Raw genomic sequence first — 26,636 nt, forward strand, 5'->3', positions numbered from 1 at the left:
TTTCTCGAACAGAATGATTTTTGTTTGGTGTATTATGGCGTCACGTAGTTCTGTGGAGTACCTGGAAAGAGAGGTGCACAGAATACGCTGAAAATATTGAGGATATCTCTCATTTTTGTGGGGTATTTTGTTGATGTAGATATGGTAGAATTTTTTGGGTTTGTGGGGTATTTTGTCGATTTAGATTATTTTTCCCCTTCTTGTCGTTTCTCCCTTTGCCCTATCTAGCCCTGGCCATTACTCATGCCTCAAAAGACTTCGAAATTACCTCAAATATCGAGACGTTCCCATTTCGGGGCGGAAGTCCATGAGTAACTCGGTGGAATTGTGAAGAGAAAAGTTCCTTGCGCAGGGAATCAATTCCTGGCTTCACATGGAAGAATGGTTGCTTTAATGAATCTTCAAGAAGACCCTGCAGTGCATTACCCCGTGCATACCATAGGGAAGGCAGGCACGGGGAAGAGTTATGGCTGGTTTGAGAGGTTCTCGTCTTGGGTATATGAGCACCGAACCGGAAGCGCCTTTCACGTAGGGGGAGTCTTCCGGAGTGACGCTCTTCTCTATCTCCCCTTCTCCTACCCGAGGGAAGAAGAGGCGAGAGAGCCTTTTAGAAGAGTTTTCTTTTTTTTGCTCTCCTCCTCGTCCCCCTCAAGAAAGACCACCTCATTCTCCCTCACCAGCCACCGTGCACGGAAAAAAAATGAACCTCGCAATGCGTCAGGACAATGGGAGCCTGTTTCTTCAAAGCGTTTTGAACACTCTTGAGACAACAATGTATATGTTACCTCTTCTCGGATAGTTTCATTGCTCCCCTGAAAATTTCCCTGGGGAGATCACGTCTGATAGCGTTGTTTTTAAGCCGAGGGAATGTTGGTTTTCACGCAGGATGACAGGGTGTTTCTCCGGGTTTCTGTGCGAAGTGATGAACAGTGCACTCGCTTGCTACCGTTGATACAATCGGTGTAATGAACTGTAGGGATATGAAGACGATACTCGTGTAACTTAAACCAGAAGATGATCGTATTCTTCATGTTTTTTCTGTTCATGTCGCTATTTTGTTTCATATTTTCTTGGTTTATCATATGATCACGCAATTTGCATTTACTCGGAAAAATTATTCATAACTTGATTTGAGGAAACGTAACCCCTTGCTTGCAATTCCTTTGCATTCATTCATACATTCCTCGTATTCATATTATTTTAATTAGCGAAAGCGTGATCGTCATGCACGAAAATATACCATTTCTGGGACTCTTTAATGTGTTATTAATATATACTGTATTTATGTAGGGTATGATCCAATGAAATATTTTTATTGTTGTAAATCAAATATGTTATAAATCTATCTCCTACGATCGCAAACAGTGAGCAACTGGAAATAGAAGCGAATAGTCAATAGAAACTTGCACGAGCTCATCCCCTGAGAAAGATACCAAAGAAAGCTTTCTTCAGGTAACCGTGTCGTGTTGTGCATGAGACTGCTGTGTCTCTCATAAAAACAACTCAGGTTTCCGGAAATTGAATAATGCATCTTGAAATTGAATCCTAATGCAAGAAAAACTATGAAGAAAAGGCGATATGTGTCGTAACTTGAAACTTGTGAAATGAATCGTTTCGATGAGTCCCTATAGATGAAGGCCAAATCAATTTGCACTGAGTTAGTACTTTTTATTTTATTATGTGCAACATCCTGCATTGTAGGTCTGTAAAACAGTCTGTCGTAATTCGGTTGAGCAATTTAATTTGTCAAAGGAATGTAAACGTTGTACAGAATCACCCTGGCGGATAAGAACTATAAGAAATTATGCTTGCAATTATGTTTAAACGGAATTAATTTTTAACTGCTTTTATTTTTTTATAATTTAATATCGAAAATAATCAGTTGAGCGAATTCATTGCTTCCGCCGCAACTGTATGGATCCATAAGCACGACCTTCGATCCGAAACCTGCTTTTACCTGTCATCATTGGACTGGAAAATTGAAATTGCTTACGGGAAGGTGATTTATTTTTCCAGCTGAGCACTTCTATGCCTTGACAATTTTTTGGTGTCTGATTGTCTATTCCTTCATCCGATATCTACCTCAGTTGACTGAGAATAATGCTGTTGTAAAGATGTGCAAATACGAGAGACGCATTTGTAATTTCCGGCAGGTGGGAATTTGTACACTGTTATTTTCCCCCCAAAGACGCAGGGTTGCAGTTGAACATGCCAGGCCCCATGTCACTAGTGATAGCACTTAAGAGCTTTCATAGTGTATGCAGCTTTTCAAATGCGTTAAGCAGAATGAAGTAAAGGACGGTCAGTAAAAGTATATTCGTCAGAGATCATTTGGCTGCACCTTCGCTGTCCAGAGTACAAAGCTTTCCGGGCCGTATCCCATCCTCTTGAAGGTTTCAATAATGCTTGACCTTATAATAGGTTGTTTCCGTGCGAGTCAGTTTTTAATCTTTTGACCCCTTCATTGACTTAAGTTTGAGTATCTTCTGAGAGCTACGATGTCCAGTTTGGTACTGACTTATTTTATAACTGTAAAATATACTATTAGGCCTAGTTTTTAGAACGTATTAATGTTATTTGACGAGCTTTTAACGCAAATTACGATAATGCGAACTAGAATAATTGAAATATTGATTCTACATGAGGAGATAAGAGCCCCTGATGAATCCGACCGCAATTTGTAGCTTATGTAACCTGTACTTAAATGCTGAATTGCATGCGTAAGTCTGCGTCGCCGTCCATACGTTATATCTATATTTGCATTTTCGCAATACCCCGCAATGGCGTGTGGAGGGGGGTGTTAGGTCATCAGCCGTACAAATACGTACATTGTGCATTTATATGTACAAATATGAGTTCCTATGTATATGTATGTCAACTTTCGGCTGGTTTAGTTTCGTCTCCGTTTTCGTCTTTTCCCGCTTCGAAATCTCATAGTCATGTGACTCAATCTTCCGTATCTGCAGCCCGCCTCTCATCTCTCAACACACTCTTTACCACGCTCATTTCCCCTTCCACTCAGCCGTTTCGCCTGCCTGCAAGGTGTTCTCAGCCATGGGAAACCCGCTTGTTGTAGACAAGACGTGTCTTAATGGGCTCAGTCCAATTTACGGACACCGTGGCAGTCTTTCTAGCGGAAAGTTTGATTCTTCGTCGCATACCACTTTTACTCATACATTTGGAGCGTTCATTATCGTCTAATGCCCTAGCGTGAAGAGTACAGAGTTCAAATGCGAGTGTTAAGCGTAAATCACAATTTATTTATGTTCTTTGTTTGCTTGTGTGGTAATTAACTATATTTATGGCCAAAATGCCCAAATTAAGGCTGTCCTGTAGCTAAAATGATTCTCGTGTCCATGTTTTCAGTTATTTTTATTCGTAAAATTCGAAAAAAGTTGTAATTGTTAAAGTTGAAGTTAATTTTGACAATTTTTATGCATTTAAGATCTGCTTAGTAATTCATTTATTCGCATTTCTCTTAGGATAAGTTGCTGTTTTTTGCAGTAGAAAACGTTAATCATAAGTGCATTTTTTTATTTTTCTGGAAGTTACCCTCATTATTGCAATTAAAAATTAAGTTTGCAAATTTAATTAGCAAGTTGTTTGAAAGTTTGATCCTTTCAATCGACTGAAATGAAACCTTAGCAATTCTTTTTGAGAAAAACGCTAGAAAGGGTTACTTGCTTCGCTTGAGTGTACATAATCTTGTTTTCATAGAACTACCAATGCGCTGTGACTGAAGGTAACAGAGACATGTTTCGAAATTGTAGTTATTTCATTCCCCTGGAATTTCCAGGAAATGAAACAACTCACCTATTTTCAAGGATTTTAAGCCAGTATTTTTTCTTCCTTTTCCTCGCCCTTTAAACTCACTTCCTTTCCCTTATCCCTTAGCTTTCCACCTGGTGCTTGCACCCCTGCCACACACCCTTTTGGTGGATAGCGGAGTATTTTTCATTTGTAGATGTAAAATAGGAATGGTGTAACTTCTGGCGCCAATGATGGGTAGAACGTTCGAAACCGCACGTTCCTGGCCCCTCGGGAATCCTCTCACGGTCGTTAACCACCTCATCATGCCTTCAACCTGACGTCCATTTCTTCCCTTCCTCTCCTCTACTGGATACCCACACCAAGCGCCGTATCTCTAATTTTGACTGCCCATATCCCCCTACATTTCCCTTTGCGTTCTCCCATTCTTCCATTCGTTTGCCCGCCGAGGCTCAGGAAATCCCTGCTGTCATCCACTGTTTGGTTTTCTAATCCCTCATTCGCCTCAGGACTTATCTACTGCCTCCACCACTTACTCTCGCTCCTTCGAAACCGCGTGTGCGTTGCAATCATATAACAGCTTTCTCTGACACGTGGAAGGACTCTGAGAATTAGGAGAAAGGGAAGTAGTGAAGACCAGAAGCCAGAGAATACGGTACAGCGTTGCCAAATGTGAAGAAATTACTTAGTAGTTATATTTTCTGAAGTACATGTTTACAATTGGTCATTCCAACAGGGATGCATGTATTTTGAGAGGCCATTGGAGAAATTTTAAATTAAGACATTAGAAGTTACGAGAAAATCAGACCTATTCAATTAAAAATGTAATTAAGAAAGGAAGTGTGACGGGATTAAAGAAAATCTAGACTGGTAGTTCATCCAAACACGAAGAGAACAAACGAGGCTACAGCTTTTTTGAAGGTAAAGGACACTTGAGTAAATCTATGGAAACATAATAGGGAATAATTAGGCCGCAATCCTCGGCCGTTGATGGGACAAACTGGAAGAATGAGAAAAACAATGTACACAAGAAACCTAATTGCAGCTGAACCGTGACGATGACTCAAGGACTCGAAACCTGAATCTTATTAATAAAGTTTAGTCGATGTCACAAGTGTTTTGTCAGTCTCTTTTCCATTATGGAAATGTTTCCACCAAGTGAAGCCTCAGACTATACGAATCGTGTGTTGGAGTGTATTTGTTGACTAATATTTCTGTATGAATGGCTGATGCCCTAATAACCCCCGAAAGAGGCCCTTGCGGCAGCTTGCGGGATATTTGGTGTATGTAGTATTTGTACATCTACATATCGTAGTATCCTTCAAGCGACCGGTGGGTTTCTCCGATTAAATCACAAAAATTGTGGAACAATGACATTTTGGAAAAATAAAGCTTTATGCCCTTACACGCACAATACTCGAAGGGGCAGAAGTAAAATTGGTAGACCAAGTAAAATTAATTAATCGGACTATCATCAGATTTCATGCGGAGAAAACAAGCTAAGAATATCTGCAGTTAAGCATCAAAGAAACTGGGGTTCATCAAATGAATAGTAGATATGTATTCGAATTACATGGCTGTGATATTTTGTGTTCTTTAGAACCCACCCTGATTACATTAGCTTCGCGTTGTTTGGAACCCCTCGAAGGACTAAATTTTGGAATTACACGTGATGAATAGAAGCACTGCCTATATCGTGAAGATTTATTCTGAGCTTTCAGAAAGCTTCGTGCAATTTTGGGATAGCCTTGGTTTGAAGACTGGAGAAATGAAGATTACGTGTTCTACCTAAGCATTGAGAAAGTACAAAACATTCGAGGTTGTCGGACACAGAGAAAGAATAATACTGGTGCCGAATTACGTTTATTGGTGATATCACTAAGGCTTTTACGAAGGTGTAGAGCATCTGCATTTAGAGTATTATCATAACCCCATATTATATTGGTAGCTTTGACCATTGGGACAAAATAAGTAGGATGGACACCGACTTTGTTAGGTTTAAGTTCTAGTTATCATTGCTAAAAAACTAAATTTAATGTTTCCGTCAAGTACAACCATTACTGCATGATCCAGATATGTGTACGTATGTCTATGTTTATGAGAAAATACGAGTATATGTTTATATTTACATATAACTTGATATTTATGCATGAAGGACTTGTGCCCTGACACCCCAACACACGCCCTCGCGGCGGCTTGCGGATTTTTTTGTAGATGTAAATGAATCTTTATTTGACTTCAGAAAATTTCCGTCTTGCAGTTATTTCGCATACAGTCAAAGTTGCTGCATGATGAAAGAAGGTTAAAAATATATTCACACGATTATGCGTTCCCATATTTCTGCGCCGCTGAGAATTGAGTACCTAATTACGAGATTGAGAGCGTGTACCCGCTTTAACAAAAAGGTTGAATGAATTCTAAGTTACACCTCTCTATGATCTGATGCACTTTACCTAATGAGGCTAACTACAGCTAATACACATATACAAATTTCTATTACATCCGGCATTGAAAACCCGCCCAAGCATTACTCGTTTCTCCGATCTGATTCTAACTTTAAATTTAACATTATAAAACGGTCTCATCCATTGACCAATTCTTCGTAGTTTTTATTTCTAGTTACTACTGTGGGTTGTTCATTTTATTTATTGTACACCGTGTAGTTTGATATCTTTCAGTCATCAGTAATCATATCTCGCTATCACTATGAAAGCACTTGAGACGAATAGCATGAGACCATTAAAAGTTTTTTAGTTCATAAATTTTCAGCTTCTCGAGAAAGTTTTTGGAAAGACGGTAAATTGAGTTAATGCTTTTGAAATAGATTTCTTTGAGGACCCTAATGCAGAAGAGACTATGTTTACCTGGCATTGCGTGTGAAATTCGGTTAAAGGAACTTCCAATATCATAAAATAACTTGATTATATGGGAAATCAGACGATAAAATAAAACTTAAACAAATAATCATTTACCTAGGATTAATTCTGGGCCATCCATTTCAAAGTTCATGAAAGGAGTTTGTATTTTCCGATCATCCAGAATACCATTCATCATACTTTGAAAATTTTATTTTTATTTAAATATTATAAGTGTTGTTACTATTTAAATAATTATCTACATTCTATAGTTATGGCTGCTCGCAGAATTTGAGTAAATTTTTATCCTTTCAATCGACTTGTAAGAATTTAGTTTTCTTATGAATTTATATTGTGTCCACTTTTCTCATTTCCATTTTCCAATATTTTTACTTTCCTTTTCATGCAAAATTCAATTTTAATTTTAAATTATTTTTTTCTGGCGGAGTTTCATGCATATGCGCTTGGCTAAAATAATGATTAGCAAGCCTGGCTTTGGCACCCTTGGAAAAATTTAGTTATCGCGTGAATATATTAATATAAATGACTCCAATATCTCCCATTATTATTATGATTTTCTCTGTTCGAAGTGGATTTTTGCCGGCAAAAAACTCATTCGTTATGTAAGGATCTTGGGTGAAAGTTAGGATTAATTCCTTAAGCGGTCGTGGACGTGCGTGTGACTTCTTTTTATAAGGTGAAACGTAACACTCCCTTTATTCTGCAGCCCTTTGAATTCAGTGATTGCAGGCAAAACAAAAGGAATTTAAATTTAAATTCAAAGCGAAAGGGTATATTCCCACCGTTACGGTGAAATTTCTTTGCTCTTACGAAGACAACCCCTGTCTTTTTGCCTCAGCGAGCTCTCATTCTCTCGCTCTCTTAAGCTCTGAAGTCTCCGTGGAATTCAGAGCAGAATCACTGTAGCAGTCGAGTGGAGTTATTTCAAAGTGAACAACTGCTTCAATGAGAGCGAACTAAGGGCATGCAGCCAGGTGCCTGAAATAAATAGGTTACAGTCACGTCCTCAATTTAGAAACACCTCAAATTGAATGACTCTCCTCTCTTATCATCTTGCTATGTACTTAATTTTTACCACTAATTACGGGCACCTAGAACTATCCTAGATTCCATTTCTGTTTATGTTGAGTGTGCGTAGTTTGTCATAGAGACTCGATTGTGTTTTCAAAATTCTTGTGATTCCGTATTCATAAAAATAAAAATTGTTGTTTAAGCGTGAGAGCATGACGGGTAATGTCATGAAACCCTGTTTACAAAACAAGAAAAGTTCAAACGTTTTAACCCACGTGTTGAAAACTCTGACATTAAGTGTTTCTAGAATTTTGGTTCCGGAAATAACATTGTTTTCAATGATTTTAAACACTGAACGGAAGGCGTATTCAACATCATGATTATATTTTCCTTTGTTTCAAACAATCAGTTTAAATACTTAACTGCGTCAATACTTTAACGGGATCTATGCACCGTATTTTGATTGCAATCTTAGACGTGTTGCGCCGTTTCCTTAACGGTAAACGTAAGTCACCAAGTTAGTAGGTAATCTCGATCGTGTTTACCCTGCCGCTGTAATTCGCGGCGTTATAATTGGATGGGGGAGATTTTCATGTGGTAACGGTTCGCGTGGGAAATGCATGGGTATTTGCTCTACTCACGCTGTTATCTATCTCGGCGTTACCCCTCCCCTTTTCTTCGGCTGCTCTCCTTCGTTCACTTAGCATTCTCCTCGCTCCTTCGGTGGCGCCGGAATTCATTACCCATTGTTTTCGCGAGATACTTCCTGTTTTGATTTCACCCGCCGGCCGAGTCGTTCCAGCGCATACTTAAAATCGTGGCCAGTGAGGTAGAGAGAGAGCATTTTTCGGGTATCCATCCTGTGGGGAAATACGTCAAAAAGGTATACGAAGCCGTTAATCCATCGTGCGTTGAGAAAATCCCACAGGGCAAGTCGTCTGCTAGCATTGCCGCTCACGGAGTTGGACCCCGCTGAAGTTGAAACTAGCTTTCCGTGTTCCCTTGCCTTTTCAGAACTTTCGCTTTCATTGAGAAAAGTGATCTTCTTCCATGTCTTTTTTCCCATCTCATAATTTCCAAATGGCGGGCGCATTCGCTTTCATAATCATTTTCTCATCTGTGAGCCACAGGGATTTAAGAAAATGTTTTCACACCCCCTACCTCCGTCCCTTCTAATCCGTCGCGGGAAAGAAGGGAATTCTATCCACTCGTATGTAATTCTCTCCCACGGTATTTCAGTTTTCTTCGGGCTGCTGTCGATCCCGGGAGACTTCAACGCGCGCTTTTATTTATTTTTTTTTAATACCAGCGTTATTTCCTCAGGTTTCGTCATAATCGCCAGAAAAATTGCTGCCTACCCAAATTTTCCTTTATTAATTTACGTTTCACGGAAGCTTTCAGGCGGCCTCCCCCATCAGTTCTTGACCTATTGTTCTTTGCTATTACGCTCTGAGTGATGTTTAGTCAACATCGGAGGGTTTCACAATGAACCAAAATAACACAGGCATGTTTCTGCTAACTTCGATTCTTCGAGTCTTAATTACCTAATATCTTATGACCTGAAAACGTTGACGTTTAACAGTATGAAATTTAAAATGGGTAATAATGTTGCATGGCATAAGCTTTTTGAGGCTTAAGGGAAAAAGAGAAATGTCTTTCTTCCGAAACCGCGTTGAATTCATCGTTTTTTCTCCGTGAATGAAGATCCATGTCCACCATAATTATTATTAGGAAAGCTAAATGTTATTCTCCACACTTTACTCGAACCTTTGTAACTAGATGTCTCTGTAACGTCAACTACTCCTCCGTCTAAGGCTTGAATAATGTTGATCGGCAAGTTTACTTTGTGACTTTCTGCAAAAATGGAATGCCTAAACTTTTACGTGTTGATACAGCAATTAACAGCATTAGTTGATTTTATCAAAAATGTTGGTGCTCATGAGTTTTTTATATATCGTACTTCTAGCCCGGGTGAAATATGTATCGGTTTAATTTCAGTCGATACTAACTAGAGTATCACCGGGAGTAATATGACACAATTAACTTCCATCTTTCGCTCATTTAAAATTTCTATAATTTAGACCCAGATGATTAGATTCAGAAATTATTTAATCTTGTATATACATGTGAACGATTGAGAACGTTATCGTGGGAATTTTTATTCTCTATAACGTCTTATAAAAACCTTTTTATATTTCTTTGAGTATCTGATATGAGCAGTTCAAATATATTTTCATGTATAGGAAACTCAAAACTCCTCCAGCGCCTTACTCTGCTCTGCCCCAAGGTCAGATAATATGCCTCACGATTTTAAAAATAAAAGTTGGGCTGCATTAAATTATTTCAAAACACCTAGTGCAAGCGGAAAGATTGGTGGAACATGGGTGGTTTCTTGTGGCACGCTTCCTCGGGAGTCGTGATTTTATAAAAAAAGTAAGAGTAATCACGATTCATTAGCCGGTAGAGGTCTATTGTTTTTCCTTGCTCCAAGCTCTGATTGTTCCCGAACTCTTGAATTCCTGGAGTAATTACGTCTTCCTTAAATCGTCTAGGATGGAGCGAAGAGTTCGCGTAATCTCGCGAGTTTCTTTTCCGTGAGAAGATTTGGTCCTTGAGGCGTCTCCTCGACCTCCATTGTCCCTCTCTCATCCCGCATCCCTTTATGGACGCGGGGGAGGAGGATGCGCGGGCAGGAGAGCGTGGTCCAGGAATGCGAGCTGATGCCTCGATATGGCGAAAGGAAGGCCGGTGCCACTCTCGTTGATTGATGGGAAAATGGCCCCGGGGTAGAGGCACAGGAGCACTGGCTGCCCTCGGTTATAACTCAATCGCACGCTGAGAGAATCTTCATTGCGTTGGCACGATGCACCGGACCGACGGAACCCAGAAAAAAATAACAGCAATAGGAATCTATTAAGCATGAAAACCTGAATTTGCTAAATTCGCCTCAAATATTTGTGTTTTTAGAGCAGGAAAAACGAGACGATACCAGCGAAACAGTGGTAGACGCATGATAGTCCGTGATTTTTATAGTTACCAATTTTTGGCCAAATTCCTAATTAAGCCATCTTAATCCGAATTTATTCCTAATTTTCATATTTTCATCATATGACGGGCATGTATTTACGGACGTATTTAGGACTCCAATGTTTTCGTTGATTGGATTCAAATACCTTCTGAAAATTATTCCTTTGCTTCTATTAGGAAACATTTTTCCCTTATGCAGTACTTTGGCAAAAATAGTTGAGTCATCTTGAAGGCTAACGTAAGAAATTCCTTTTATAAAAAATATTTCCTCGCCTGATCTGATCTGGATTTTTTATGACTGACGTACAACTTAATTAGAGTAAATATTTGAAGATTAAATATACCTTATGGATATGTCTAAAGTTACCCGGAAATATCTTCCATTACATTTTCCACCGTTATTGGTTTGCCCATGAACACCATCAGATAGGTAAAGGAAATAATTGAGCTTCTGAAAAGAAATAATTCTTCTTATCAATTAGTCTTCCGAAGTATGTATAATAACTGGTCACAAGGCTTATTTAATTAACAGTGTTCAATAAAGAGACAGCTGGATGTCACTTTTTTGTTTTCATTTTATTTTATTCCTCTACATTTATATTTGGGGTGATTTGAGAGAGGTATTTCATGAGAGTTGTATTTAATAGCCTATGAGTTAGCTCTGGATGATATAGTCGACGGGATCTAAGTAGTTTTGAATGTTTCATAAGCTGCAAACATTCCTTTGACGTGTTACTGAAAACTGTGAAATATGCGCATATTTCCGATTTCCATGCTGTATGCGACGTGTTGAGCATTTTCTTCAGACGAGCGTGATGGAGTTTGCCCTTGGCACCTCTCCACAACACCAACGGCCTTATTTCTTCGCCTTTTCTAAGAGTCCCAAGAGTCCTCAAATCGTCGCTCCAGGCGATATCTCAATCAGACCCTCGTCCCGCGAATGCCCCTTCCCCCTTCGGATCCATGCGTGCTTCCTCGGCTTTCTGTGTCAGGAAATTCGCTGGGTAGAGATGGGGGCGATCCCCTGAGCCGCGCATTATCTCGTTAAACAAAAAGGCTTGTAACGTTCCAAGGGCATCACCGTCCGCCTCGCCTCTCGAGGTATCTCTATCCCTTTTCTGTTGACTGGCAAGGCCCCAGGGACGCGAGGCAAGCGGGGAGATCCGATCCTTCGATAACGCGGGAGCTATTTCTGTTCAACCCTGGAAGAAATAAGCGTAGCCAAGAATTCATATTTTGATGGCTCTTAAACCCTCTTTTCTGAATTTGATCATTGGGTTCTTCAAAATTTTAAATCCTTCGCGCTGCAAGTAATGTTTCGGAGTGCTGTTGGCGACGCTGAGAGGCTAGGCATCTCCCTTGGCCTATTGACCCCAAAACGAGAGCGGACTGCTCAACTTCAAACGGCCGCAGAGATGTGGGATCAAAGATATGCAAGCGTTTTCGTTTTTCAACGTGGGAACGCTTTCTTAGAGGGTATAATCGGTCAAAATCAAAACGATCGCCAAGTCGGTACCGTGAAGGTTCTAGCATTCCTGGTCATCGGAAGCCATTACCAATATTACTTTCATTTTCAGGGAGATACGTTAATCAAAATTCCGAGCACCATTCTAAATAGAAATATCAATATGTGATGCTAATACTCATTTTACATGGACCACGTATGTCCTAAATGAATTATTGCACCAACGAATGATGTTTCCTATTCAGAGTCATATGAATGTTAAGCAAGTGAATTCGGGTTATGTTCTCCATCTATTCTTTGTTTTTTTCTATTTCATTCTTGCATTGAAGTTTGCCTTTGCAATGACATGATGCTAAACTGCTTTTAGTTTGTACTTGGGTGCGACATAAAGAACCCGGATCGAGCAGGGTATTGAGGGGAGTAAAATCTCCCCTACCCCCTAATTTTTCATCACCGGCTCGTAACTACCCTTCTTTCACCCTTAAAATAAGTGTTCTTAAGCTCGTGCTTTTTCCTTTCTAAGAAACCTTCAGACAGGCCTGCCTCAGTTCCTTTTTCAAATAAGAATCCATTGTATGTTCTCCATATCCTATGCGTTCATCTGTTTCGCATATCCTAACGTTAAATGAGAAAAGCAAGTGGCTAATTTAATGGCATGGTGAAACTTGCTTTTCTTAATTCCGGCGATTGAAGTGTAAAATACTTGCTGTGCTGATGGTCCATGATACCCGCTAGAAGCACGCTTTAGGTGATACTTCTGAGTACAATAGTACGATCCTTGTAATGATTTTTAAATTATATAAGGATAGACGAAAGTGATCCTTAAACGAGTAGTACAAAGTAGTTGTCATACACATCATAAAAAAATAATTAAAATTATGTCCGTCATCCTCGTCTCATAGACATGATTCCCATTCAAGAAAGTAGTGCGCCGCCTTGAAGTGTATACCTACTAAATAACAGCCTCGGAAGGTGATATTCGATCCGTTGAGGTCGCGGTAATCTTATTAATATTAGGCCAAGGAATCTGTTAGTTCGTATTAAATGTTACCGGCCTTTAACCAGAGTTGCCATCACAGCCAGTCCTTTCCGCTTTTGTTGTGTGGTTTTTAGAAAATTTTCCTTGAGAGTATAATGGATACCGTGTAGCAATGCTTCTAATGCCCTGAATGCGGAGGTGGCTTCGAATGCTGCGATTTTTGTTACTTCTAAATCAGAGACCGCTTTGAATCCATTTTCAGAGTAGATGCATTAAGGGGAGAATTTCATTCTCCTAGAGCCTCTGATGCAACGACTCTATACGCCTTCCCATCATTGTTCTCTGTATTGCGTCGTGGGACGCGGAAGATTGACAATAGCCGGGCGTTGGAATCTCTGGTTAGACCGTAGGACGTCACGTTACGAAAGGAAGCCGGGATTCCGGGATTAGTACCATCTATTCCACCGCTGATGCCACCCACTTCACCTGAGCGCAGTCGCTTTTCTTCTGTTTTTTCTGCACCCCGACCATATTGAGCGGGTAGCGTGGCATCTTGGGTGGTGTTTCTTTTCGAGCCCGTGTGAGGGTTTGTGTAGGTATTAGTGTGTGGGACGTGAGGTGTCGGTGGCGATGTTGGAGCTTGGAGGAAAGAGAGGGAAGAAAAAAGAGGGGAGGCCGGGGCCGGTGACCGCGGAAGCTGACCGACTCTTCCGGGGAGATTGAAGATGTCTCGGTTGAGAGGAGTCCGTCAGGTTAAGTGAGGGTGGAGGAGTTGCGGACGTTGTCGGAGGTAGCAGAGAAGAAGTGGGTGCCGGGGAAGGCCAGGTAGTCGGAGGGGATTTTGTGGAGAGAAAAAATGGTGAAGATGATATCCGAGAGGGTGCGGAGATTCATAATCGCCGCCGGAGGAGGAGGAGGTTGTTTTCTGACCGGTGTAAAAAAGAGTCAAGAGACGGTCGTAACTGTAAATTGGGGAAGCGATGGCGTCGAAAACATCCCGGACCATCGAGGAATTCCTCGGGTGGAAATTGGTCTCTTTGGGAAATGTCTTTCCTCCATTTCCCAAGAATCATGTCTAAGAGTTAAGAGATGAGAGGGTTTGGCATAGCGTGAAGCATTGGATTGTAACAAACCCAGGACGCCAGGAGGAGCATTCCTGACTGTCATATAAAATATATATTTTTAGTGTATAAGCAACAATACCAGAAGGTGTCGCGTGTCATGTTGAAACTGATTTAAATTTAGCATCTTAGGGAATTGTTCAAGTGGACATATAATCTTGATAGACGAAAAGGGTCTTTTATGTATTGTCAGTTATATAATTAACGTAAATCTATTGTCCTTAAATTAGTTTTTTTTAATTTACAGATCCCTGTCGTTGAGGCTGTACAGCTTTAGGGTCGCTTCATTCTCTCTAGAGACTCCTTTTTAGCCATCGAACCTTATTCGCGAGCGAGAACGGAAAAAAGCACTCGCAACTAACATAAAAAAATACCAATCATTGACACTTCTCACAATTATTTATGAAGCGAGAAAATATTAAAATGGAAAAAATTGCATCGCTATGAATTTATGTAGTTCTAAAGACATACATAATAATGAATATGTGTGGGAGAATTTTTTTCACAAATAATTCACGAAATGCAAAAATAATTTTGAATAAGTTTGAACCGTTGAACCTTCTAAAGAAATATGCCTCATATACTGAAATGAGTATCAGTTACAATCGGGGCGATTTTAAGGAAAAATATAAGTATTCCATGAAAAAATCGTATTTAAATTCATGCCTCTGCATTAATTATTTTCGCATGCCCTTTATAGGTAACTGATGGAAAACAGACTGATGAAAACGCATTTCAGCTGATACGTAACAGGCATATGTTTCCCAATATTATTAATAGGAGAAAATGGCTCCAATTTTGATTAGTCCACCTGCGTGCCCAGTGCTGAAGTGCCTTGACCCATTCATTCATAATTCAGCGTATTTTGTATGCGTATCAATTTCACGGTGAGATGAATTTGACGGATGGATTGAATCTGTTGAATAAGTGAGTGGCCAATAAACCGGTGCTCTAATTACAGCCTATTCAACAGCGGTCACTTTTTTGGCTTCACGACTCCAATTCTTGAGAATCAACTACTTCAGTCTTCTTCTCCCAAGAGAAAACTATATTCTAATGAGACTGACTACTTTAACGAAGAAACTACTCTTTAAAACTTTATAAATGAATTCCTGGATTAAGGTTAAATATCACTTCACTTGTAAATGGGTGAGTGTTATTCAAAACTTGGGTTATTTTGACATGTAATTATTTCATTTATGAAAACGACAATTCCTATGTCTCTCTCCTCGTCATTTGATTTTCTCCGAGAGATTTTATTTCGTTGGTCACCCCTAAGATCCCCTTAAAATAGAAAGAATTAGTGATTCTTCATTACTGCCGAAGTTTCGAGAGGATCACCCGTCATCTTCAGGACTGAATGAAACTGTTTTTTCATTTAATCTTAATTTCATAATGAACGTTACCCTTGACGAAAGTATGTCTGAGTTTCTTTGATGTTCCATTTTCCAAGAAACTGCGCTTGCCAAGATTTGGTGCTTAAAACTGTGAAGTTATGTTTGTTTTGTAGCTAATGATATTCATTTTTCAGTTTGCGTGGCGCACCCGATCCATCAGAAAATGTCTGGCGGTGACAAAAACCATTTATAAATAAACAATCCTGTCGAATAGTGTAATTGATTAGACACTCGCTATATAAACTTAAAGTCGAATATTAATATCTAGATCAGAACCTGAACGTATTGTTTTAATTGTGTTTTGAGTTTTAGGTGATAAATTATCTTAGCCGAAAAAAGGATCGAGAAAGCATTTTCATTAGCCCCTACGAAACCAAATTAAAAGGCAGGTTAAGAAAAACAAAAAAATTATATTTCCCCAGTTATATGTCATTTTTCACGACCATAATTTCACTGCGAAACATAATCAGTTCTGATATAGCAATGTAACATCGTCACTTGGTGAGATAGCTTCGACATTTGGAATCATGGTCTTGAAAAATAAAATATAATCGTGGAATGGCAATTATTTTTGTTTCCTTAAACTTTTCCAAATTAAATATTTCCCCTAAGTTACGCCTTAGACTTTCCAAATTATAAAATAAATTATCTTCCGATGCCAACTTGGCTCAACGCTAATTATAACTTTGAACTTTTGGTCAGCGGTTTTCTTTCAGAGGAATGTTTTTTTTTAAGTGTTTTAATTGCCTAAAAAATTGACTACAATCTATTTCGTGATCATATATTCCTCAAATGTAATTGGTATCACAGATGAGAAGTATAATTTTCTCGAAAATTATGTATTGTTTATAGTAGAGTAAATGTGGTTTTTAAGCATTCCGACGGTATCTGTCTGGCCACATCGTCAAATGTAATCGTAATCGCCTATATTCGAGGTGGCAATCTACCGATTAAAGTAGTTTTTGGATAGACTCACTGACAGCTTCATTCCTAATCATCTAGCACGCATGGCGTGACACCCTACCCTAAAAATAACCCTTCATCTGTTCCGCAATCTCCCTTCCTCCGTTTATTTAATCAAAAATGCCCTTTGTTTTTCTCCCTCAACCCCTGCCTAGCAAACTCACTGTTATTTTTATCCTGCAGTATTGGACTTTTGAGTTCAAATAACCTATTTTTTCCATTTTTAGAGTGATGATTCAGCGGGGAATCAAAATACGAGATCAGTTCTCGTAGATCAGTTCTATGTGCAATGAATGTTTCAGATTATGTGTTGATACTATAGCTACATAGTATCAACCCGAAGGTAATTTGGATTGATAGAGCTCACTTACTGAGCCCAACTGCGCGTGAAATCCACAAATCGGGGTAGGGGGACATTTTCTTTCCCTATACCGCTTAAGTTTTCCCAGCAAGATCTGGTATCCGAAAAATCATCAGCTTGGGTGAAGCTGCGGGGAGGCCGAGAGGCTTCACCCGGAATCGCACCCGGGCTCTCCGGTCATTAGTCCATGGCCCTACCCACTAGTCTAACAATTCCCTATGTGTAAAATATAATGACAGTAATAATAATAATGAATGCTCAATGTGTCGATTTTATGTTCATGGTTGGTTGAATTGTACTGTTGGTTGTGTCATCGTTTAATTCGTCTTCATAACACCCTGAAACCTACGCTCCGAGGGCAAAGGCAAGGTGTCGCTCAGATGAGGAGACCATCAACGCAGGCCTTGGAGTCCGCGTCGTTTACGCAACCTTTTATTAAAGTCACGCAAATCAGTCCCACGCGCTGCATGCCTCTGGGGGCTGGGGACACCTGCTGCAGCCAGATGCACGCATCCCCCGGCCAGTCTTCTCCCGCCGCTCCTGAGATTGAGTTTTCTCGCTCCGAATGGTGAAGTGGTTAACGCCTGAATCCTAGTGGAGGCTTTTCCCTCCAATCACAGTTCTCATGGCGCACCGACGACGGCGGGGAGTTTTTTGCGTGAGAGTCAGTGCGCGGTAAAGAGAGGAAGTCATTCCCTGAAGTGAGGGGTGGTGGTTGCGTAAGTTCGTCTTTGGCTTGCTCGCCTGCTTGAAGCGAGCGGAACCCAGGTGAAAGAGCATGAGGGTAGGGGGAGCGAGGTGGTCAATCGAAGCGTTTGTTTTATTCTTCGACTCCATTGCAGGGTGATGTACGTACTTGCGAGCGGATTTGCGTTTCATGGATCATCCTCGCATAATGTTGTTTCCGAGTCATTGTTTTAATTTACAACCAGCAAAACTTGACTGCTGAAATGTGACGTTACTCATTCATAAAAGAATGGTGCATTCTTTGTGAATGCGTGATGCTCCAAAAATAAATGACCGGTTCAAAATGATGGTGAAAACTTTTTGGTAATTCATTCGGATACTCTTTGAAAGTATTCGATATGTGGTTCTTTAGTGTTGAAGGAAATAGTTATATCATATTCATTATTATGTATCTATCCCCTTCGTTGTAAATTGTTCCCATCAAGCAATCGCTAATGGCCACACTCCACAGAAGAATCAAATGGAAGAATGACGCTGGCTTGCATTCAGTTTCGTTTCGCGATGAAGTGGGTCTCACCAGCTACTGTATGAAGATCGGCAATTTTGTGAGACAGATTCCACGCAAATCTTGATATGACCCGATGTTAAATCCCTCTTAGATTTTCTTTTTCAGTTGCGGTGCACTTCAGTAATTACCTTCTATTATATTACATGGGAGAGTATGTAAGATAACGAAATCATTGACGTCAATGCTAATTATTCAAGGAAAAAACTCTTAATCACAACCGCGAATCACACCGAGAGAATCCACGCCTGAGAGCAGTTGAATGTCCATTGCACCATTCCTTTTATGCGGCTCTTTATGAGCTTACTCATCGACGTTAGTTAAACGTAAAAAAACATGAAAAAGTGCGTGGTTGCCAGTGCCTTGACTTTGTGGCGTTTAGGGGTGAGGCAGCAGAGGAAGTAAGTACTTCAGTTGATACGCCGAGTTAGGAAGAGGCACTCAAATGCGTGTATATAATACAGAGGGTGTGTATTGCTGACTACAAAATTTCATGATATATCCAGTACGGTAGCGATAAATTATGTGCCATCACGGGTGAGATCATACTACACCATTCATCAAACAAATAGAGTATGTCAATGCCACCATTAATCGAACAAATAGAGTGTGGCAATATACATTTGCCAGCAGAATTTTCGAGCCCATTTAAGCCCATTAAGTATCTATCGGACTCTTGGGGCTGATTGAATGGAATAGCGAGCTTTTAGTTTACCTGCGGAACGTGCAACGAATTTTAGGAATGCAAAGGCTCTTTCTACGCTATTATTGACCAACAATGGATAAAACTATAGTGTTCTATATGAAAGTCATACGAATCATGTTGACCTATCTTAAAGATCGATCTAAAACACCACTTAGGTGCTAAAGAATGTTATTGATGGTAAATATATTAAGTTTATCTCTGATATTTATCGTTATAAAAATGTACAATCTTAATTTGTAGCCGCGATGAACTATGTTAAAAAATAGTTATCCTCTGTGTGGTATTAATTAATTCACATAATTAAAATATAAAGTTAAAATACATATAATGCCAAAATACATAGTTGACGCTATTCACATAGAAACTAATTGTTGCCTTCTCCATCCCGGAAATAGGGTAGATACCTATAACGTGTAGATCCCAACACTGCCTACTCTCTTGGATCTCAATTCGAAATCATTACGCAACATTAATGAACCATAAATATTCACAGAACACTTCTACCTTGCGAGTAATTATTGAGAAAAATCATGCGGAAAGCTTGTCAATGATAATTTCTGTTCAGTAGGTATTTTTTCTAACGTTCCTAACACTAAAAGGTTTACACATGGGGATGTAATGGGGTTGTACAAATCGCACTTAAACGACAGATCTGCTAGACTGTTGTTCCAGCCTCTGAATGATTGCGTATATTGGTAATGGTATTTACTTTCATTATCCCCATTCCGTCAGCGACGGCTCAACGTGGCGGTACCGCTACTTTGCCGACTGTCGCCCGCTGACATTTCGCGAGCGGGTGAGTTCGTGATCCGTTCGGCTTCTCTAACTCATCTGTTTCTCATTCTCTCTCTCTTTCTCTCTCTCTAGGGCGGTTACAAGCTCCAGCTGCTGGACAGCCTTCAGCGTCCGGTCCTCGACCTCACTCCGGTCACCGCAGACTCCGAGTTCGTCAAGGATGACGTCACGTGAGTACCCTTGCGACATACACTCTCGCTTTCCTTTTTTACTACTGTTTTATTTGTTTCTCCTCCTCGGCCTCTCCCCCCACCGTCTCACCATCAGAATCCTCGCAACTCTATACCCCTCCTCCACTTCCAGCAAATCCACGAGACTTGTTGAAATGGTCTTATTCCGCTCTCGTGATCATACGACGGGTCCAGTGATCCGGTGGCCAGAGAATTATTCAGGTAGTTTTGTAAATGCATCGCGAATTTGGAAAAGTTTATGCATCTGTGGTAAAAAACGTGTTTTTAACGAAGCGACAATCATCCCCATGTTGCGGCTTCGGGAATGCAACGGAATGTCGCTGACAAGGACAACGTATTTTTTTCTGTCGTCAAACGGCAGTTTGACATAGCAAGAAGTAATTGACGGTAGCCTATTCAATAATTATACTCTTTTCTTGATAATCGCGATTGCAGATGTGGTCATAAATACATAAAGCCAAGCAACGGAGTGTTTCATGCGGAAGGAGAGCAGAATAATAGAGAGAATATTACGATATGCTACATCCGTTAGTGATTATGGTTTCAAAAACTAATTGAAACTATTTCTGAATGGGAAAATTGATGTTTACTCTCCATACATTCGTTTATCTCTTTGTTAAATATCCCCGTTCCCAATTTGGGAGTTTCGCAATGTTGCTGAGTTAAACATCAAGTCTGGGATAGAAAAACCGTAGGTCCAACTGATATTTTGGTACGTAAACATATTAAAAATTTGATTAAGCAATGACCGGCATTATGTGAGTGGAAATTGAGCCATGGCCATTAACATTTGATTTCAAATTTGGCACTGAACTTTCACTGCGTATTTTAATTAATTGCTGTGCATTTTTTCGGCCGTCAACATTTTTTCTTGTGACCATTATAATGTATGAGTTTACTAATTAAGATTGCAATTAACATTTTCCATTATTGTGGACGGATTTTTGTTCAAAATATTGCTCTTTTCGTTATTTCACTGCAAATAAAATAATGTATTTTCTGAAGAAAAATATTTTGTCAGCTATCCAATTGTTGAGGTGACGCTAATAATCACAATTGTAATATGCTCTTCATCAAGGTGGGAACTTAATGATATTTTGTAATAGATCGCAATATTCATGAATTTTCTGAAGAAATTTTAAATTAGTTTATCTGAAAGAATGCACTTCAATATACACCCTTGAACCCCGTCATACTCGTTTGTGATAGCTTGGAAGGTGTAATAGAGAAACCTGAAGTTTAAAGTAGAGAAAGGATACATGTATATCTATTTCTCGAGATATTTCTTTTTTCATTCTTTAAAATAATTGCGCACTGTTATATTAGTTTTAGCGCCCTCTTTGCTAGGGTTAGTATTTTAATAGCCCTATTGCACGAATTTAAAAAATATTTAATGTTTTAATAGATGTTATTGTAATTTTATAGAAGTATTATATTTTCGAATTGTGGAATTAGGGAGCTTACTGGACCTCAAAATTGCAAAGTTCCATCAGTTTACAACTACTATATCCTCATCCGTTCTCTTGTCTATTCTAATTTCTCTCAAAGAAGATGAATATAATTTTAAATTTATTGATAATCAAATTTAAGTTAAGCATCATAATACTTTCATTCTCTTCATTTTCCATGTTACTAAGTTTTGCGTCTAGTTTACTTTGATGAAAATAGCTTAAAATGATTTGTTTCTTTTAAAAATGGATTGTGATTGTAATTAGGATTATTTTTATATAGCAACAAAGCTAAATATATATATATATATATATATATATATATATATATATATATATATATATATATATATACATACATACATACATACATACATACACACACATACATACACACACACACACACATACCTATGTTAAGCACACACACATGTAAGCCCACTTCCGAAAAAAACACAACATCGGAACATCGCTGGATAAAATGTATTAATATCAAAAACTTTTGTTAATAATAAAGGCGATTATATTAAAAAATAATTTTTTTTTAAATATAAATTGCCAATTCCATCATCAGGCCTAGAACTTTTCGGATCACCCTTCTAAATGAATATAGCACCTACATCGTATTAATGCAATTATTGTGTTACTTCCGGAGTAAGTTTTATCAAACCGTGCATATATTCGATCGTGTATATGCATGTATGTATGCATGTAACATTCGAGCATGTGCATATGTATGTACATGTATATTCGAACTAAATTTCCAAATATTAACTAATTAAATATTTACTTTACTATTTTCCCCAGGCCGTATGTTTAACCTGTAATTCAATTTCGTTTTGAAGGTAAAGTTGAATTAACAAAATTATTTAATGTTTATTTTATTGCATGGAATTATTTCCAAAAATTTTTAAAAAATGTAGCGTCTTAGCCTTCATGAATTTTCCTAATTTTTCTTTGAGTGCCCACTATCATTTTATCGGTGCATTGATAATCAATAGTAGATTAAATTTCAGCCCAGGAACACAGAGTTAGCGGGATTGTCAAATGGATTGTAGTCGAGTTGTGAAAAACTATGGCCCATCCTGATTTTCCAAGCTTTTTATAAGCCAGAAAGCTCTATTCCCTCTAGCTATGAGCTTTCCGGCTTCATTTTCCGAGTTCGCTTTTTACTGTCTGTTGCGGGTTTTCCGGGCCATTTGGATAATCGTTTGTCATTTACCACCTTTACGTAAATAAAGGCATTTCTGGATACCGTGGCACTTTCTTGAGTGCCGTGTTAGAGCAAAATAAAAAACTCCCTTCCTGCAATCTACTCTCCCTTTCTGGAGTACCCTGCCCTCCACTGAACACGCAACTCTGAGTTTATGGTCCCGTAATAAATCCGAACTAATGTATGTGATTTTATATGCCTATAAGAGTTCGAGGTAGACTTAAGGGTGTTCTAATTTGTAAGGGTCTTGTCGTGTAAAGCGATCTCTCTTACATGATCCAAGGGCGCAATTCTCAGCGTTACGATTACAACGGAGCGCTGTTACGAATAATAAAAGCAACGTAAGGCAGGAATATTCAGAAGTTGAGTCCGTAGGGCTCAGTGAATCATCGCCGAGTATATTCTTTTATATGCTAGTGTGTTTGACTCTCAAAAGTCGTATTGAACCTTCGTATTAAAAAAGATCCTCGATACATATTGGGAGTCTTTTAATCTCAATTCGAAATTTCTACATTTACACATGCCTCCGCAAAGGTGATTGGCGGGAGTGTTAAGACACCAGCCTTTTTACGCATAAATATTCTCTTACCAATAAATATAAAATTATATTTACTTATACATAAATATTCATGTATTTACATAAGCACTTACATCTAAATCGTGCGATAGCTGTGTGTTCCATTAAGTTTGAAGTTTTTAAAATTATGGAAGACAATTAGAAACCACCTCAAGTATATATTCCATGAATTTGTGAGGCACAATTACAAGAATGATGCCTGGCAACTGAGACTCGGCCTACTGGGTTGTATGTTGTGCCTGACAACCTGAGATGCAAGACTTCTGCAGTCGTCGTCGCACGAAATCCTTGCAATGCAGAATATACGGCAGCAGCAGAGAAGGCGTCTCGGGAGAAAACCTAACCAGTTATATCATAATATAATAATTCGGATTATAATTTAGAAATAAATATGTAGAAGAAAATTGGAATAAATAAAAAATAGCAAATCTGCAAATGAAACTATAGAAATAGTTAATAGGAAAAGGATGAGAAAACCGCGAATTACAGACAAATCGTTAATAAGGTAGACGAGAGAAAGAAATGGAAAAATGTAAATATGTATAAGGCAGAAGAAAGTACAAAGAGATAAATGATAAACTGGGGCGGGTACTGATTGGGCGGAAGAAGCGCGGTGGAAGCCGCAGTTCGAGGATATGGAGAGTTTATAAGCGGAGGAAATGGTAAAAAGCCATGGAAAGATTGGAGTTAGAAATGATATTCGGTAGGGAAAAGTAGTTAGGTTTGCGGATGATCAAACTTTAGTTAGCCAGTTAGTCAATAGGTTGCAATCATTGAAGCACAGGACATCAGTGTGATTGGTATTTGATGAGAGTCCTCGCGAACAAAACATAGGCTATGAAATTTTCTTCAAAGAAAAAGGCTGGATCAAATGTTGAAGCAGGAGGTTAGAACTATACCAGGTAGAGCAATTGATCCATCGAGGATATATTTTGGACCACGATGGTCAAGTGGGAGGACTTTAAGAAGGATTGCTTGAGGCAAAGAATCTTTCACTAGGAGGGAATTGATGGTAGTGACATTGAATAATAGGATGTTTAGAAAACACTAGCGTAAACTTTGGTATGGAGTATATATAAGTGCGGTTGGAAACTTGGTCGTTGAAGCGAGAGGATAGGCGGAAATAAGATGTTGGAGGGTTTTGATATATGAGAGTGGAGAAAAATGAAAAACATAAAATGGACCGAAAGTAAAGCAAGCGAGCAAGTACTAGGTATGTTGTGGGAGGAAAGAGCGTTGTTGGATGAAATCCAAAGAAGACAGACAAGATATTAGCAAAACATTGTGATTGGCGATGAATTGAATGTTTTGATAGATATGGGAGATTGGGTTGTGAGGAGGGGAGGGTTATTGAATGTTGTGATAGTGGAGAGGATGTTAGGCAAGCGAGGTACGTAAGGGTGAGGAAAAGGAAAGTGATTTTGGACGGAATGAATGGAGTTATAAAAAAGTATGCGGAATTGAAGAAAGGTTTATTTTGGTGTGGGGTATCAGCTTGTGTCTACATCTACATCTACTTAATGCCCCGCAAGCCGTAGCAAGGGCGTGTGGCGGGGGTGTTAGGACACCACCCGTAATTAAGAAAGAAAAAAACCGCATACAAAAGCCACAAATTTATACCATCCGCATACAAAACATGGCATACACTCATGCAAGAACACATACACCCCACACGCATGCAAACCACCAACTAACATACACATGTGTCTTGTAAGGCGAGGCTAATATTGACGCTTTAGTATATATTCCCTCCGATGCGCGCTATTTTCATGCTCATAGCCTCACGAGGTCATGTTACATACTATATGTCCCGCAAGATGAGTTGCACAGAAATGAAGAGTTATTTGGAGGAGACAATCGAAAAATATGGTAAGCCTTGAATTAACAAACAAGGTGAATTTTCTCTGTAAATTTTCAATTTCTTTACCCGGATGCCAAATACTTGCCGTTTATTCCAAATTGGCCCAACTGAAACGAAGTAACGCCTCTCTTTTAATTTTTCATCACTTGCTCCTACAGTCCATTTGATGAAACCTAGTTTCTCTGAGGTATACCGGCATATTCTTCTGATGAATGCACTTCTTGAAAGTTTTGATTTAATGGTAATGCCCTATTCTCAATTGCTTAATTGAATCCTTCCTTTTTTCTTTTATTCCAAAATGCCATTACTCTACATTTTATATTCAATTCCAACCCACATTTCTTACCCAATTCCAATATCTGGTCTAAATCGCGAGATAGTAGCCCGCATTCTACTGGTGGTCCTTATTTCTTTGTAAATCACTGCCGTCTACAAATAATTCAAGGTTACACATTACGTAAAAACTTATATCATAAAGAAACCACAAAGATAAACTAAGGGAGATAGATTCCAGGACAGATAGGTACAAATACTCATTCTTTCCCCGAACAATCAGAAATCATAATAGTAAGAAACCGAAGTCACTTTAGAAATATTAAAAACGTTGAATTTATAAGTCGGAATAAATTAAACACTATAGAGATGCTAGGTATACTTTCAGGTGCATGTGTATGTAAGGTGTAGATTGAGTGTTTGCATGTGTGTGGGGTGTAAGTGTTCATGCATGAATTTATGCCAAGTTTTTTTTTAATATATATATATATGATTTTGTGGTTATTGCATGCGGTTTTTTTTCTCTTTCTTTTCTAAATTACGGGTGGTGTCCTAACACCCCCCGCCACACGCCCTTGCGGCGGCTTGCGGGGTATTAAATAGATGTAGATGTAGATATCATTAATGTTGATAGCAAAGACGGTGTATATTTTTTTCAGTGCTTATGAATGAAAATATTTGCGTTGCAAAACTTTTATTACCACATATTAGCCTTTTTGATGTTGTTCATCTTCATTATTCTTAAATTTGAAGGATGATTTTCAATTACATACAATGACTATTTAGTATTATTACGGTCTTGGCTATGATATTGGGTGTCTCGCTTTGCAAACATTTAATTTAAAAAATTGTGATCTCTCCAGGACGACCGGGAGAAGCGTCCCATTTACCTCTGAGAGATATTCCGTTTCCTCTTGTCGTCTTTTTAAAAAGGTTTTTGAGACTGTAGTAATGTCATAATTACTGTAAATTTGACAGATGTATTTCGGACAACTCCTGGTGTAGGTTGAAGTAGGTGGGATTGAGGAAACGGGCATGGGCGCTAATTATGGTCCAAACTCTGTCTTTCTTTGCAGCTCTCTCCCTAGGACGCACTCCTTTCGTTCTCACACTCTCGTCACCGAGGGTTGTCCGAAATATATTTCTCAACTTTATGGTAAAAATGACATTGTGAGTTTCGTTTTTGTAATTTCACTGCTGATTTGAAGGGCATGCTAGTGAAAGTTTGGGTTTTACCAGAAATAGTCTCATCGAAAGAGTTCCGAAAGAGTCTTCAAATTCTTGGAAACCATTTACGGAGAAGAACCCACAGTTGACCCTGCAGAAAACAGGTTTACGTGTATCATTGTCTC

General features: G+C 39.0%; 1 protein-coding gene across 2 annotated transcripts in view; it reads left to right on the top strand.

The window, feature by feature from the left end:
* The window catches only part of nahoda (DOMON-like domain-containing protein nahoda), a 187,777-nt gene that overhangs the window by 137,886 nt on the left and 23,255 nt on the right, over positions 1-26,636 (top strand). For both annotated transcript variants that reach the window (XM_071598568.1, XM_071598569.1), the window contains exon 4: positions 19,794-19,891. In XM_071598568.1, coding sequence (XP_071454669.1) covers positions 19,794-19,891 — 98 coding nt within the window. The remainder of the gene's footprint in view (positions 1-19,793; positions 19,892-26,636) is intronic.

The sequence above is a fragment of the Hetaerina americana genome, unplaced genomic scaffold, assembly GCF_022747635.1.
Source record: "Hetaerina americana unplaced genomic scaffold, ioHetAmer1.1.p SCAF_10, whole genome shotgun sequence".
Classification (NCBI taxonomy): domain Eukaryota; kingdom Metazoa; phylum Arthropoda; class Insecta; order Odonata; family Calopterygidae; genus Hetaerina; species Hetaerina americana.